At 44.4% G+C, this 13,064-nt stretch overlaps 1 protein-coding gene across 6 annotated transcripts in view; it reads right to left on the reverse strand.

Annotated features, from left to right (window-relative positions):
- The window catches only part of LOC142580199 (RING finger protein 141-like), a 253,897-nt gene that overhangs the window by 171,937 nt on the left and 68,896 nt on the right, over positions 1-13,064 (reverse strand). Inside the window, exon 2 of one of the 6 annotated variants that reach the window (XM_075691085.1) lies at positions 7,976-8,211. The exons of the other annotated variants lie outside the window; for them this stretch is intronic. Within the exon in view, the coding sequence (XP_075547200.1) occupies positions 7,976-8,161 (186 nt within the window). The 5' untranslated portion in view covers positions 8,162-8,211. The remainder of the gene's footprint in view (positions 1-7,975; positions 8,212-13,064) is intronic. 6 annotated transcript variants of the gene reach the window in all.

Consider the following 13,064-nt stretch of genomic DNA (forward strand, 5'->3'; position numbering starts at 1 on the left):
AGTATCTTAGCAGTGATGTTATCTGGCCCGGGGGCACTAGAAATCTTTAGGTTATCAATAAGTTTCATAATGCCTTGAGAAGTAATTGTAATGGGAAACATGAGGGGAAAACTGTGGATGGGCAAATCAAAGTCCTTCAGTGCAGGCTCACGAGTGAAAACAGAAGAAAAATATGAGTTCATTACGTCTGACTGCTGATCAAGCGGCACGTTTGAACCGTCAGGATAAGTCAAGGAAATGTTATTGGAGCTATTGTTTGGTTTCAGAATATTCCAAAATTTTTTGGGGTTGACACGTATGATGTTAGGCAAATCGTGGTGGAAGAACTTCTTTTTGGATTGTCTCAAAGTGCTAGTGTATTTGCGCATGCATTTGAAGTACTTGTCCCACTTTGAACAAGATTTAGAGCGTTTCGCATCACGAAACAGACGTTTTTTCCTTCCCGACAGCCTCCGAAGTGTGTTGGAAAATTTTCCTAAATCACCGCGAATGCAAACAAGAGGTACATGTCTCTCAACAAACCATAATAATTTATTCTTAAATAACAACCAGTTTTCATCTACTGTAAGAGAAGGAGCAGTCTCACGAAAAAAATGTGAAGAAGTGTTCAGTTTAGTGTTAATTTTGCTAAAATCTGCTTTGTTGTAGTCCCTAATGTATTTGGTCGAGGGCTGTCTGAAAGGAACTGGGATGCAGAGATTAAATAGCAGTAATTTGTGGTCGCTTAGACCAGCTACGGATGATAGCGATTTTATTATTTTGGGGTTAGAAACAAGGACAAGGTCTAGAATGTTCTCCCCATGGGTTGCCATATTAACCATCTGAGTAAAGTTGAATGTAAGGATTGTGTCAAGAAAATCTTTGGATTGCTGGTTATGTGCGTCTAGATTTGCCCAGTTAATGTCCGGAAAATTAAAATCGCCACAGAGCATAAAATTCGCAGACCAGAAGCGTGAGTAAAGATTCGCTAGTAAGTTCATGGTTGAAAGAAACATCACAGTCAGGAGCGCAATAACAAGCAATAATCACAGTCATACTTGACTGAAGTGATATATTTACACACAAAATTTCATGTTGACAGTTCAATTTGGTGACATATGAAGGAACACTTTCTTTCACAAAAATCAAAATGCCGCCTCCCCTGCGCCCCAACCTGTCAAGCCTGTGAAAAGCGTATGTTTGGCTATCATTTACTAGCTCGTGGTCAGCAATATTTGGATGCAGCCGTAAGTATAGCAAGGTCAGTATTGTTGTCTTTCAAGATAGATTCTAGGGCGTCTTTCTTAGGCAGGTAACCACGCATGTTTGCGAGCAAGACCGACATACTTTGATAAACAGGGACAGTAATCGAGGTGCGGCAGGTCTGGGGGGGAGAAGAGGGGCGCGCATGCCTGGAGAGACGCAGTGACCGCTATGCCCTCAGTTCAACTATACAATCAGATTCAGCATTGTACGTGAATTGTTTGCCATCAAGCAGCAGCTTGTCAAAGCGAAGTTTAAATGATCTGCCACTCTGTTGTCCATGAAGATAAAGTTGCCTTCGCGCCTGTCGAACTCTGGCTGAGTAGTCCTCGTGAATCGAAAAATTCGTGCCCTTGAGCCTAGAAGCCACTGCAAGAATTCTTGACTTATCTTTAAATCTTGCATATTTTACAATAATAGGCCTAGTTTTGTCTTGCTGGTAACGACCAAGTCAGTGTGCACGCTCCAAGTCGTCTGTACTAAAGGATAAACTGAGTTGCTCGGAGCAGAATGATACTATTTTTGTCTAAGACTCAAGCCAAGTCTCACCCTTTGTGTCTTGAATTCCACAAGAAAGTAAGTTTGAACGACGCAGGCGATTTTCTGCATCATCGCATTTTTCGGTAAGAACTTTGATTTCAGTGGAAAGTTTTGCAAGGCTACCATTCACGTCCGCCTTTAAACCTATTTCGTTTGACTGAGTCGACTGGACAATCTTCTCCAGGGCATCAACACGAGCCAAAAGGCTGGTCACAAGAGTCTCGTTGCCATTCTGTGATGCTCAGATTAAAGAAAGTTCAGACAGAACAGTGCTTTGTGATGTTTCTATGCGAGATATGGCCTTTGCAATAGTTTCAATGGACGGTGGTGAAACGTCAGTTGGTCTTGGGTTTAATTCTACGTCGCCCGACAGCAACAGGAGCAGAGTAATTGTGTTAGCATTGATATATAGAGATAACATTTCACACAACAGCCCACAACAAGTTCCAATAACACAAGGGGGGCACGACACCGCAAGAAAACAGCGATTTCCAGAGCGGACACAAGCCGCGTTCGGAAGGTAACTGACCTGCGTCAAGAAGGGGATTTTTGTGACCACTGTCGTTGTGGTGGCGTGCCCCAACTGGCCCCAGTCCGGTGGTGCAATATGTAGTCGATGCGGCTGTCGCTCGTGCATAGTTGCTCGATGTTGCCAGACGAAAAACCGGACTGTGGCAAGGAACGGCCTGTGTGAGGTGACTTGCGAAGAATCGTTCAGGGCCATGGGTAGCATCTGGGTGGGTGTGCTTTGGTGATAAGCCAGAAACGTGTAGCTGCCGTGGAAGCTCAGCCGAAGCGACAATACGAACCACAGGACGAGAACCTGCGTCAAGAAGGGGATTTTTGTAACCACTGTCGTTGTGGTGGCGTGCCCCAACTGGCCCCAGTCCGGTGGTGCAATATGTAGTCGATGCGGCTGTCGCTCGTGCATAGTTGCTCGATGTTGCCAGACGAAAAACCGGACTGTGGCAAGGAACGGCCTGTGTGAGGTGACTTGCGAAGAATCGTTCAGGGCCATGGGTAGCATCTGGGTGGGTGCGCTTTGGTGATAAGCCAGAAACGTGTAGCTGCCGTGGAAGCTCAGCCGAAGCGACAATACGAACCACAGGACGAGAACCTGCGTCAAGAAGGGGATTTTTTGTGACCACTGTCGTTGCGGTGGCGTACGCCCAAGCCGGTCTATCAGCCAAGCCGGTGCAGTGCATGAAAAACTGCTATTAGAACTCTCTTGTGGGGGCCTAGTCAGTGCATATACTTGAGTCAATTTTTTAAGACACGGCACGAAAGAAGGTCAAAAACAGGACAGGCGTTTTTTTGCCTTTCAACTGTTTGCTCCACAATGTGATGAAATATAGGAAAAAGGCACATGCGCAGAAGCGTTTATGGAAAAAACACAAGAATATATGTACAGTTATACTTCGTTTATTCAAAGTAGTAAAAACTGAAAAAAATTTCTAGATAAGCGGATTTTCAAGATGAGCAAGGTTGCGGAAATCGCAGTGAAAAGTCGAGTTCTTTCCAAAAAATTCACCACTACTGACCAGCTTTTCCACAAGAGCTTCTAAAGTGGCTCTTGGTAAAGGTTTCTAAGAAAAAATAAAAACATACCAGAGATATCAACCAGCTACATTTCGCGGCACAACCATTTTATTCAGTGCAGAAAATAACCTGTTAACAGTCATTAGCACCCTATCTATCTGCGTCGAACCATTATGAACCGTGATCCAACTTACTGCAGCAGCGACTTTGTATGGCATGCCCGCACAAAGCGATCTGCGATGCGGACAGAGACTGCCGATTGCAGATAGCTCCCTGTGCTGTGTTTTCACCATTTTGCATTGAAGAGAGATGCGCAGGTCAATACTTTGAAAGTGATCTGCGAAAGGGGCAGGGTGCAACGTGTGCTGTGAGCTTCGTTCACGTTGAAGCGAAAGGCAGCACGAAAGTAAAGTCACTCACTGCTGCGGGCTCTATCTTGAAAGCCACCACGGACTCGACATGTCTGACTTTGCAGGTGACACCGCCGAGAAGCAAGGTGAACCATACCCAGCAGCTTTCTTGCCTCCTACTACATCCCATTACAAACCGTCAAGCTGGCAGCAGTGGCAGTGCATGATCCACATCTAACCCTGAATCCTCTGTTTGTGCAGCTGTCCTTGTCGGTCGCTGTTTCTTCGGGGACCGTCTTCGTGGTGCCGTCCCGCTGCCTTGCTTCCCTGGACGGCGCTGAATCACCCACACGGGGTGAATCTGTGACTGCATAGCCACTTCGTGGTCTGCTGCTGGCATTGGCAAAATCACAACTGGAGATCGCTGCTATCGCGGCGCGCCCTATGAAGAAGCCGACATCGACGCCTGCTCTTCACTGGCAGCAGCGGCATTGCATGATCCCCATCTAACCCTGAATCCTCTGTTTGCACAGGTATTCCTAAGTTTTCCTTCTATTCCTTCTTTTTTTCAGCCACTGCTGCTGATGCCATCAACCGTTTGTTTGTCTTTTTTTTTCTATCCGAGTCTCCGTTTAATACTCATACTACGCCGACGAATGCAGAACCATAGAAAAAAATTGAGGAGCTGGAAATTAAGATGAACAACATGGCTAAAAGCACGCATGAACTGATCTTCGGTAAGATCTTGCTAAGAATGAAGGAGTCTGGGATTGATGCTGTCGAGCTCAAAAAAGAAGTTGATTCCTTGAATACAAGTGCCGAGCACCTGAACGCATTTGTAGAAGAACTATGTAGCCAAAATGCTACCCTAATTGTTGAGAACAAGCAATTCAAATCCCAGAACCAGTCATTGATTTGCAAGATGGAGGAGCTAAAGCAGCACTCTTGCCTTGGCAATGTCGAGATCAAGGGCATTCCCTGCTCCCAAGGAGAGGACTGTATTGCAATAATGAAAACAGTAGGAGACAAAATTGGTTGTACCGTATCGCTTGGCGATCTGGACACTGTTCATCGAGTACCAACCAGAGCTAATGACAAGAAAAATATCATTGCTCGGTTCTGTTCTAGAACTAAGAAAGCTGATTTTGTGAGCAAAGTGCATAAAGCCAAACTCTCTCTTAGTGACATTGGATTTTCTGGCTCATTTAATGCTCCCGTCTTTGTTAACGAGCATCTGACCCCATCTAACAAGGCTCTCTTTTCCAAAGCCCTAACTTTGAAGAAAGAAAGGAAGTGGATGTTCCTTTGGATGGACGACTGCCAAATCAAGGCTAGGAAGACTACTAACAGCAAAGTTCTCCGCATTCGAGATGAATCTGACTTAATCAAAATAGATTAGAGCTCATTGTATAACCAACTGACATAACAATTATGGCTTCCCTACCATCAAGTGAATTCTTTTTTAAGCGTATTTCATTCCACCATTCATTTTAACGAAAGGAGTCTTCGTAAGGATTTCGACGCAATCGACAATTTCCTCGTATCGCTAACTAGTTCGTTTTCACTAATTGCCATTACTGAAACTTGGTTATCTGACGACGACAAAAATTTGTATTGCTTCCCTAACTATAAATCGGAATTCTGCGATAGATTAACGAGCTGTCACGGTGGTGCGGCCATATATGTTTCTCCTAATATTGCTTATCTAAGAAGACATGACCTATCCTTAACCATTACTAATTACAGATCTGTTTGGATTGAATTCAGTAACTGCTTTCTTGCTCAGGACAACAAGAATTTCATATTTGGCTGCATTTACCATTCTCCTTCATCGTCAGTTAATGATTTCTGTACCAATCTTGATCATATCTTACACACTATATCAAAAGAAAATAAAAATGTTATAATGGGTGAAATAAATAGTAATTTACTCGATGAAACATCACCCATATGTATTCACTATACTAGTTTGTTCCATAGCTACGGATATGATCGTTTAATTGATGTCCCCACACGCGAAGTTTCTAACGGCACAGGTACACTTATTGATCATGCTCTTTCTAACCTGCTTAATTCACCAGAGGCAAAAGTTTTGCACATCGACATCATTGACCATTATCCCCTGCTTTTACGCTTCAATTCCAATGTACGACCTTGCCCACCTTCACATACTAAAGATGTTCTGAACAAAGTCGGCTTCATAACTGCTGCTGGTAACAAATTGGTCTGAAATTAAATCACTAAACGACCCACAGAAAGCCTTTTCCAAATTTTTTTCTCTAATTACATAATACTTCCGAAAGTTCACCTCCAAAAAGAAATGCAAAAAGAATATGTCATTTTCTCACAATCTGTGGCTCTCACAGCAGGCATTAGAAGAAATGTGCAAACGGGATAATTTATAGAGGAAAACTAAAAAGCAACCATTTAACATGAAGCTACGTGCCCGATCTAGAAGCTTGTGTAACACTCTTAACTGTAAAATAAAAGCAGCTAAACGATCGTATTTCGAGCAAAGAATTTTACAGGCGGCCAATAACACTAAAAAGAAATGGAAGATTATCAACTCCTTTTTAAATACACACACACGACTAAACCAGGTATCCAGAATTTTAAAGGATGGAGTAGAGCTCGATTCCCCTGCTGAAATAACTGAGGCTTTTCGTAGTTTGTTTTCTTTCCTAAGAATCCACCTACTCCTGCACAGATCATCAACATGAACCGTCTATCTCATTCATTCTTTTTATTTCCTACAATGCCAGAAGAAATAACTGCTGTTATACATAACCTAAAAGTGACAAGTGCTGGAATTGATGAGGTCCAGCCTGCTAACATTACATTAATTGTGCACTTAATTTCAGATATACTTTCATTTATTGTTAATTTATTATTTAATACTGGTTTATTTACTTCTGAACGTAAGCGTGGCAAAATCATCCCAGTTTTTAAGAAAGGCGATAGCTCATTATTAAATAACTACAGAACTATTTGCATTCTACCATTCTTTGGGAAAGTTATTGAAAAACTAGTTGAAATACGGCTAACGAAATACCTTTCTAAATTTAATATCCTCTCTTCATGCCAGTTTGGTTTTCGCTGTGGATATTCCACTGAGCTGGCACTCATTCATCTTACTGACCAACTAAAAAAATTAATCGACGAAGGATTTCTTGCCACCTCAGTTTTTATTGATCTAACCCAAGCATTTCACAGCATAAATCATAATATCCTTTTCTCTAAGCTCGAAGCAATTGGCATTTGTGGGGCTGCTCTCTCACTACCAAAAAGCTACTTATATAACAGAGTTCAAGTTGTTTCTATTTCGACTGTTTATTCTCGACAGCGAATTACTAACATTGGTGTGCCCCATAGATCTATCCTGGGGCCACTTCTGTTTTTGGTTTATATTAATGATTTACCTAACTGTCTCTCTTCCACAGAATGCATTCTGTATGCAGATGACACCACTATATTCACCTTTCATAAAGATATCTCATCTCTCGTTAATAAGTTAAATGCTGACTTAGAAAATATCTTAAGGTGGTGTAATGTTAACATGTTATCTACTAATGCAACTAAGACTAAATTTGTTGTATTCTCCTCACATCAGCGAAACATACCATCCATTCCACCTATCACTTTTGGTCCTCACCGCCTTCCTCCAAGTTCATGTTTATCTTTCCTTGGTATTCTACTTGATTGTAGTTTGAAATATCACAATCATATTGCTCACATAAAAAAGAAGATAGCTTATGGTATACACATCTTAATTAAAACACGCCCTTACTTCACACGTTCCATGTTACTCTCACTTTACCAATCTTTTATCCACTCTCACAATATGTTGGGGAAACACATATAATACTCATATTGCGTCTCTCCAGACAGTTCAGAACCGAGCCATAAGAATAATTACTTACAGTCCACACTTTTCTAATTTCACTTCCCTACAACACAATAATAACATCCTCACCATTTCTGGACTCACTAAATACAACCTAGGTATTTTTTTCTACAGATTTGTAAATAATGAGCCACCATCGATCCCATTTTCACCATCTAACCTGATGATTTATAGTACCACCAGATTTGCGTTGAACAACAATTTTCTTCTACCAAGAATCCGCACTAACTATGGTAAACAGACTGTATACAGAATTCACTTCCATATCCATATGGAACACTCTTCCTCTCATAGATGGGATAGATAGATAGATGGAATAGATGAGATGGGAAGACGAGGAAGTGTCTTCTTGACAGAACACTTGTTTCTGTGCACTGTGAATTTTTGGTGAAATCTTCACCTTTCGAGGTGCCTTGCCTCCCCATCTTGCGGCCATGGACGTGGAGCATGCCAGAGGCCCACTTGGCCAGAAGTCATCACGGCTGTCAACCACAAGGAAGTGAGTTGGCTCCCCCAGTGACACCGAGGACACCGAGCTGTACTCTATGTCGGAAGACGACTTTTCCTCCGACGGCTTAATACCCATCCAGAGTAAGAGGGCGAAGAGAAAGATCGCCAACACAGCGCTGTCAACTCCTGCGAGTACAACGACTATGAAGTCAAGGCCTGCGCCTTGGCCACATGTCATCATCTTTATGCCGGAAGAACCGTCAAGCAACCTATGAATGCTGAACAGGCAAGCCCTATCCATTTTTCTGGAATGTGTGGTGCCGGATCAAATTAAAGACATCAGAATAAATTCACGCAAAAATATACTCACCATAGACGTGTATAACGCGAGTGCGCTTGGAAAACTTCAACAAATCACGGAGCTAGGCAGAATTAAAATTCGCCCCTTTATCCCGATCGACGTCACATCCATAGCCAGTGTAATTTACGACATTGACATTGCCATTCCCAATGATGATTTACCTAGCCTCATCAAGCTGGCAAATGAGGGCATGATCATTACGCAAGTGCCCCGCCTTGGGAATATGCGCTGCGTAAAAGTAATTTTCAAGGGGGATTGTATACCATCCCACGTTAAAGTCGTACATTTCCGACATCCGATTCGACCATTCATCCAGATGCCACTTCAATGCCGTCAGTGCTTCAAGCTAGGATACATCAAGGGCGTGTGCCCCAACTCGCGTCTGTGTGCCGGTTGCACTGAACCTCACGCAGAAGAGACCTGCGGTGCCACGGTTCTGAAGTGCGCCAACTGTAGCAGCCCTCAAGCAGCCTCGTCGAAAGACTGTCCCTGCATCAAGAGGGAGCGCGTGATTCTCAAGCAAATGGCCAGAGACAATTCGGCCCACAGGGAGGCAGCAGAAGAACTTCAGCGTCGGTGTCGGCACCATCATAGGTCTTCAAAGAAGGCGCATGCGCGAAGTGATTGTACCCACTCTACTGCGGTACCACTTAGTCGCACCGCGACGGGACCCACCACTTCCATTAAGGAAGCAGATAAAACTGTTTCTTTAGAGGAATGGCCTATGCTACCGAGCCGCTCCCTTGCTAAGGAACCTCAGAAGGTGGCAGCCCCACCGGAGCCTTCTCAGGCCATGGATGATTCACCTAAAACAGATCGCCAAGTCATCTCGGTGCTATGTTCCCTAGGCCATCCGATCGATTTTAGTGGACATGCGGACACCGCCTGCTCGAAGCGCACTTAAAGTGCTGGACGCCTTAAGCACAGTCAGGGTGTCTACCAAGTTGACATTTACAAATTCCCTGAGTTTTCCAGGTTTTCCCTGAGTGGCTTTGAAAAATTCCCTGAGTGATGCAGAACTATGTTTTATGTCAAACGGGCTGAAACCATATCACCCGATGCTGTCACTCTCTAGTAAGAATACGACAAATTTAAAGAAAAACGACTTAGTCCAATTTGAATACTAAGGAGTATTATTTATGTTATTCAAAAAGAGAATAGAAGGGAGGGTTTAGTAAAAGGCACAGCACATAAAATGTCTTCGAAAAAAATTTAAAATCGAGTCGGACATTCTCAAATACGAATAAAAAGGGAAAAAATTAAACTATGGGGTTTTACGTGCCAAAACCACTTCCTGATTATGAGGCACGCCGTAGTGGAGGACTCCGGAAATTTCGACCACCTGGGGTTCTTTAACGTGCACCTAAATCTAAGCACACGGGTGTTTTCGCATTTCGCCCCATCAAAATGCGGCCGCCGTGGCCGGGATTTGATCCCGCGACCTCGTGCTCAGCAGCCCAACACCATAGCCACTGAGCAACCACGGCAGCTGAATAAAAAGGAGATGCATACAGAAGAAAATATTTTCGAATATGAGCTATTTCTATCAACTGATAGCAAGCTCATTGGTACGAGGCCCAAACTTTTTCACAATTGAGATTCTCTCTCAACAGCTCGTAAGTAAACCTCAACTGTCCTGACATACTCTCAGCCCCCGCACTACGCCTCAGTGTTGTGTTTCACTGCTTTGAAGATTTTATTTTGGTTTGTATGAGGGTCACCTGCATCTCAGCATCAGCCAACACTGTTTTTTGAGCTCAAGCTCCTTCAAATCAGCGGCAGTATGCTTCCTTTCCTGTTCACTCCTCAATGCGTAGGTCCTTTCTGTTCTTGTCCTCCTTCCGCCACTCGTTCGCCGTACAAACCACTTGAAGCATCTTCTTGGTCAGTTACACAGTCCACGTCCGATTTTTAGAACTCCCTAGAGGCCGCGAAAGCGTCAGAAAAATCGGCCAGTTGGAAAAAGTAAATGCATGTCATTTACTGCCCGTAAGGGCTCAAACCGCCACAGACACATTCGGAAACGCTCTGAAGGCCTGCCGGTACACATATTAGGCATATCGGTGCTCGTACTGCGACAGGAAATACCGGGTGCACGTGTGTATAATTAAGGAATACATACTGTGTCCCATGGCAATAGCCCGTTCCCACGCTTGTTATGCTTCACTGCAATACTTTTGCATATGCTTCACCAAGTAACATTTGTGTACGGAGGCGAAGCTGACCATCGGGAACCGGCATTATGCAACGCACCGTGCTTTCCAAGCTTCTAAGCCAATCGCGAGGACCACAAAGGCAGAGTCCATGCCATTACTGACAGCAGCGGATCCTTTCAATAAAAAACACGGCATCCAACGGCAAGAAGCTTCATAGCGAACGTCGAAGCAGCTAGGCCTAGCGTTGCCGCCGTGGTGGCTACGGCTGCCAGCAGATCTGTGTGCAAGAGCGCCGGTTCGAGGCGGCAAGGTAATCAAAATTGCAGCGGTGGTGGCTTTGAATAATGCCGTTTCGGACCTGCAGTCACGGAAAAACCTCCAGGAAATCGGACGACGAAGAGTTCTTACGTCCGAAATTTCAGACGTTCTGAAACATTGACTCTATGGAACGTGGTGGTGCCGCAAAGCAGTCTAAATTATCAGGAATCCGGAAAATCGGTCGTTGACTGTATACTGGCAACTCCTCCAGCCGACGACAGGGCGTCAAAGACGATTCATTACGATTCCTGTCTGTTACTCGAGCCAGCATTACCTCGACTTTCGACCCTTTCAATAAAATTACAGCTAATTTTCCCTGATGGAAGGACAAATTCTCTGAGTTTTCCCTGAGTTTTTCTAGACTACTCAAAATCCCTGAGAATTCCCGGTTTTTCCGGTTGGCAGACAACCTGCCAGTGCTTGAATCCCTCAACTAGAAGGATGGCTACCCATACCCCATCCTTCCGAAAAGAAGTCAAGGCAGCGTCCGTCATCCAGTGGAATGCCAGAGGGCTAAAATCACGAATTTCAGATTTTCGTCAGTTCGTATACACCAATGTGTTTCCACTCATCGTCATTTGTGAGCCCAACTTGCCGAAACCAATCAGACTTTCAGGGTATGAATTTATCCTGTCATTAACAAATGGTCCATGCAGCAAAATCATCGTTTTTGATCGTTGTGAACTCACCTATGTTTCGCAACCAATTGCACCCCACGACGATAATCAATATATATGCATCACAGTTAAAAAGAGCAAACTCTTGTTTACTTTCATAGGCGTATATATATCGCCTCCCAGCAATTTCGATACTAAAAGATTAGCGGATACCTTGAGTGTTTGTCCTGCCCCATGGGTCATCATAGGAAATTTCAATGCACACTATCCAGCATGGGAAAGTGCGAGGACAAATGCAAGAGGACGAAGACTAGCAAGCATCGCCTACAACTATGACCTTATTCTCCTGAACGATGGTAGCCCCACCTTTCTTCGAGGCGTGACATACGGCAGCTGCCTCGACCTTGCTTTCGTCTCCAACTCTCTCGCCAGATGTGTGAAGTGGTTTCCAGATATTGAGACACATGGGAGTGATCACATTCCCAGCTATCTGAACATCAAAGGCTTGTCGTCTACATCTGGCCCACGGAAAACGATCCGGACGATTCAATGGGCCAACTACAAATCTGATATGGAAGATGCCTGCCGCGAGGGCTTACCCTCTGGGTTAGAGCAAACAATTAAAAATACGATGCAAAACACCACTCGCAAGCTTGACGAGCTCTTCTACGCAAAACGACTTCAACATAGAATTAGAGCGACTTCGAGCACTTTGTCGCCGGGCGGAACGTCGATATCGGCGTACAAAATCAATCCATGACCATAGGGCAGCCAGGAGGATGCAAAAGAAGATTCAGCGTCGTATGGATAGATTAGCGTCGGAACGTTGGGCAACATTTTGCCAGACACTCGACCCTCGCAAGCTACTGTCTCACATATGGAAAACAGTGCAAGGTCTGCGTTGCCTTCCGGAACAGCATTTTCCATTCAAGGTGCTCGCGCTTTTCCAAGGGCGACAAGACATCGATGTCACAGAAGACTTTTGTGCGCGGATTGCAGACCAAGCAACTCGTCCAGATCCTTCAGCCCGAGATGACGTCCCTGATTCCCGTGATTGCCGCATGGACCTTCCTTTTACAACGGAGGAGCTTGAGGCGGCACTAGCTCTCTGCAGACGCTCATCATTTTCGGGCCCAGATGGTATATCATACCGAGCCTTGTGTTATCTCGGAGAATCTGCACAGAAAAAATTGTTGAGTCTTTACAACTCCTCGTGGGGAAATGTTCCTGACGAATGGAAAGTAAGCCGCCTGGTGCCACTCTTGAAGCCGGGCAAATCCCCACTAGAGCTCACCTCTGACCGCCCAATAGCGCTGGCCAGCTGTGTAGGAAAGATAATGGAACGGATGATTCTTGGCCACCTGGAATGGTACCTTGAACACTACAAGATTTATCCTAATTTCATGGCTGGTTTCTGACATCACCGCTCTTCGATCGACAATGTAGTTGATCTCGTTTCATATGTCTAGCATGAAAGGTAAGCGTTTATCTGCAGATTTATTCATAAATGTGAAAGGGGCATACGATAACATATTACATGAGGCCATTCTCGACGCTCTTGCAACGGTTGGCCTAGGTGGTCGAGTC

Source organism: Dermacentor variabilis, chromosome 4, assembly GCF_050947875.1.
Source record: "Dermacentor variabilis isolate Ectoservices chromosome 4, ASM5094787v1, whole genome shotgun sequence".
Lineage (NCBI taxonomy): Eukaryota > Metazoa > Arthropoda > Arachnida > Ixodida > Ixodidae > Dermacentor > Dermacentor variabilis.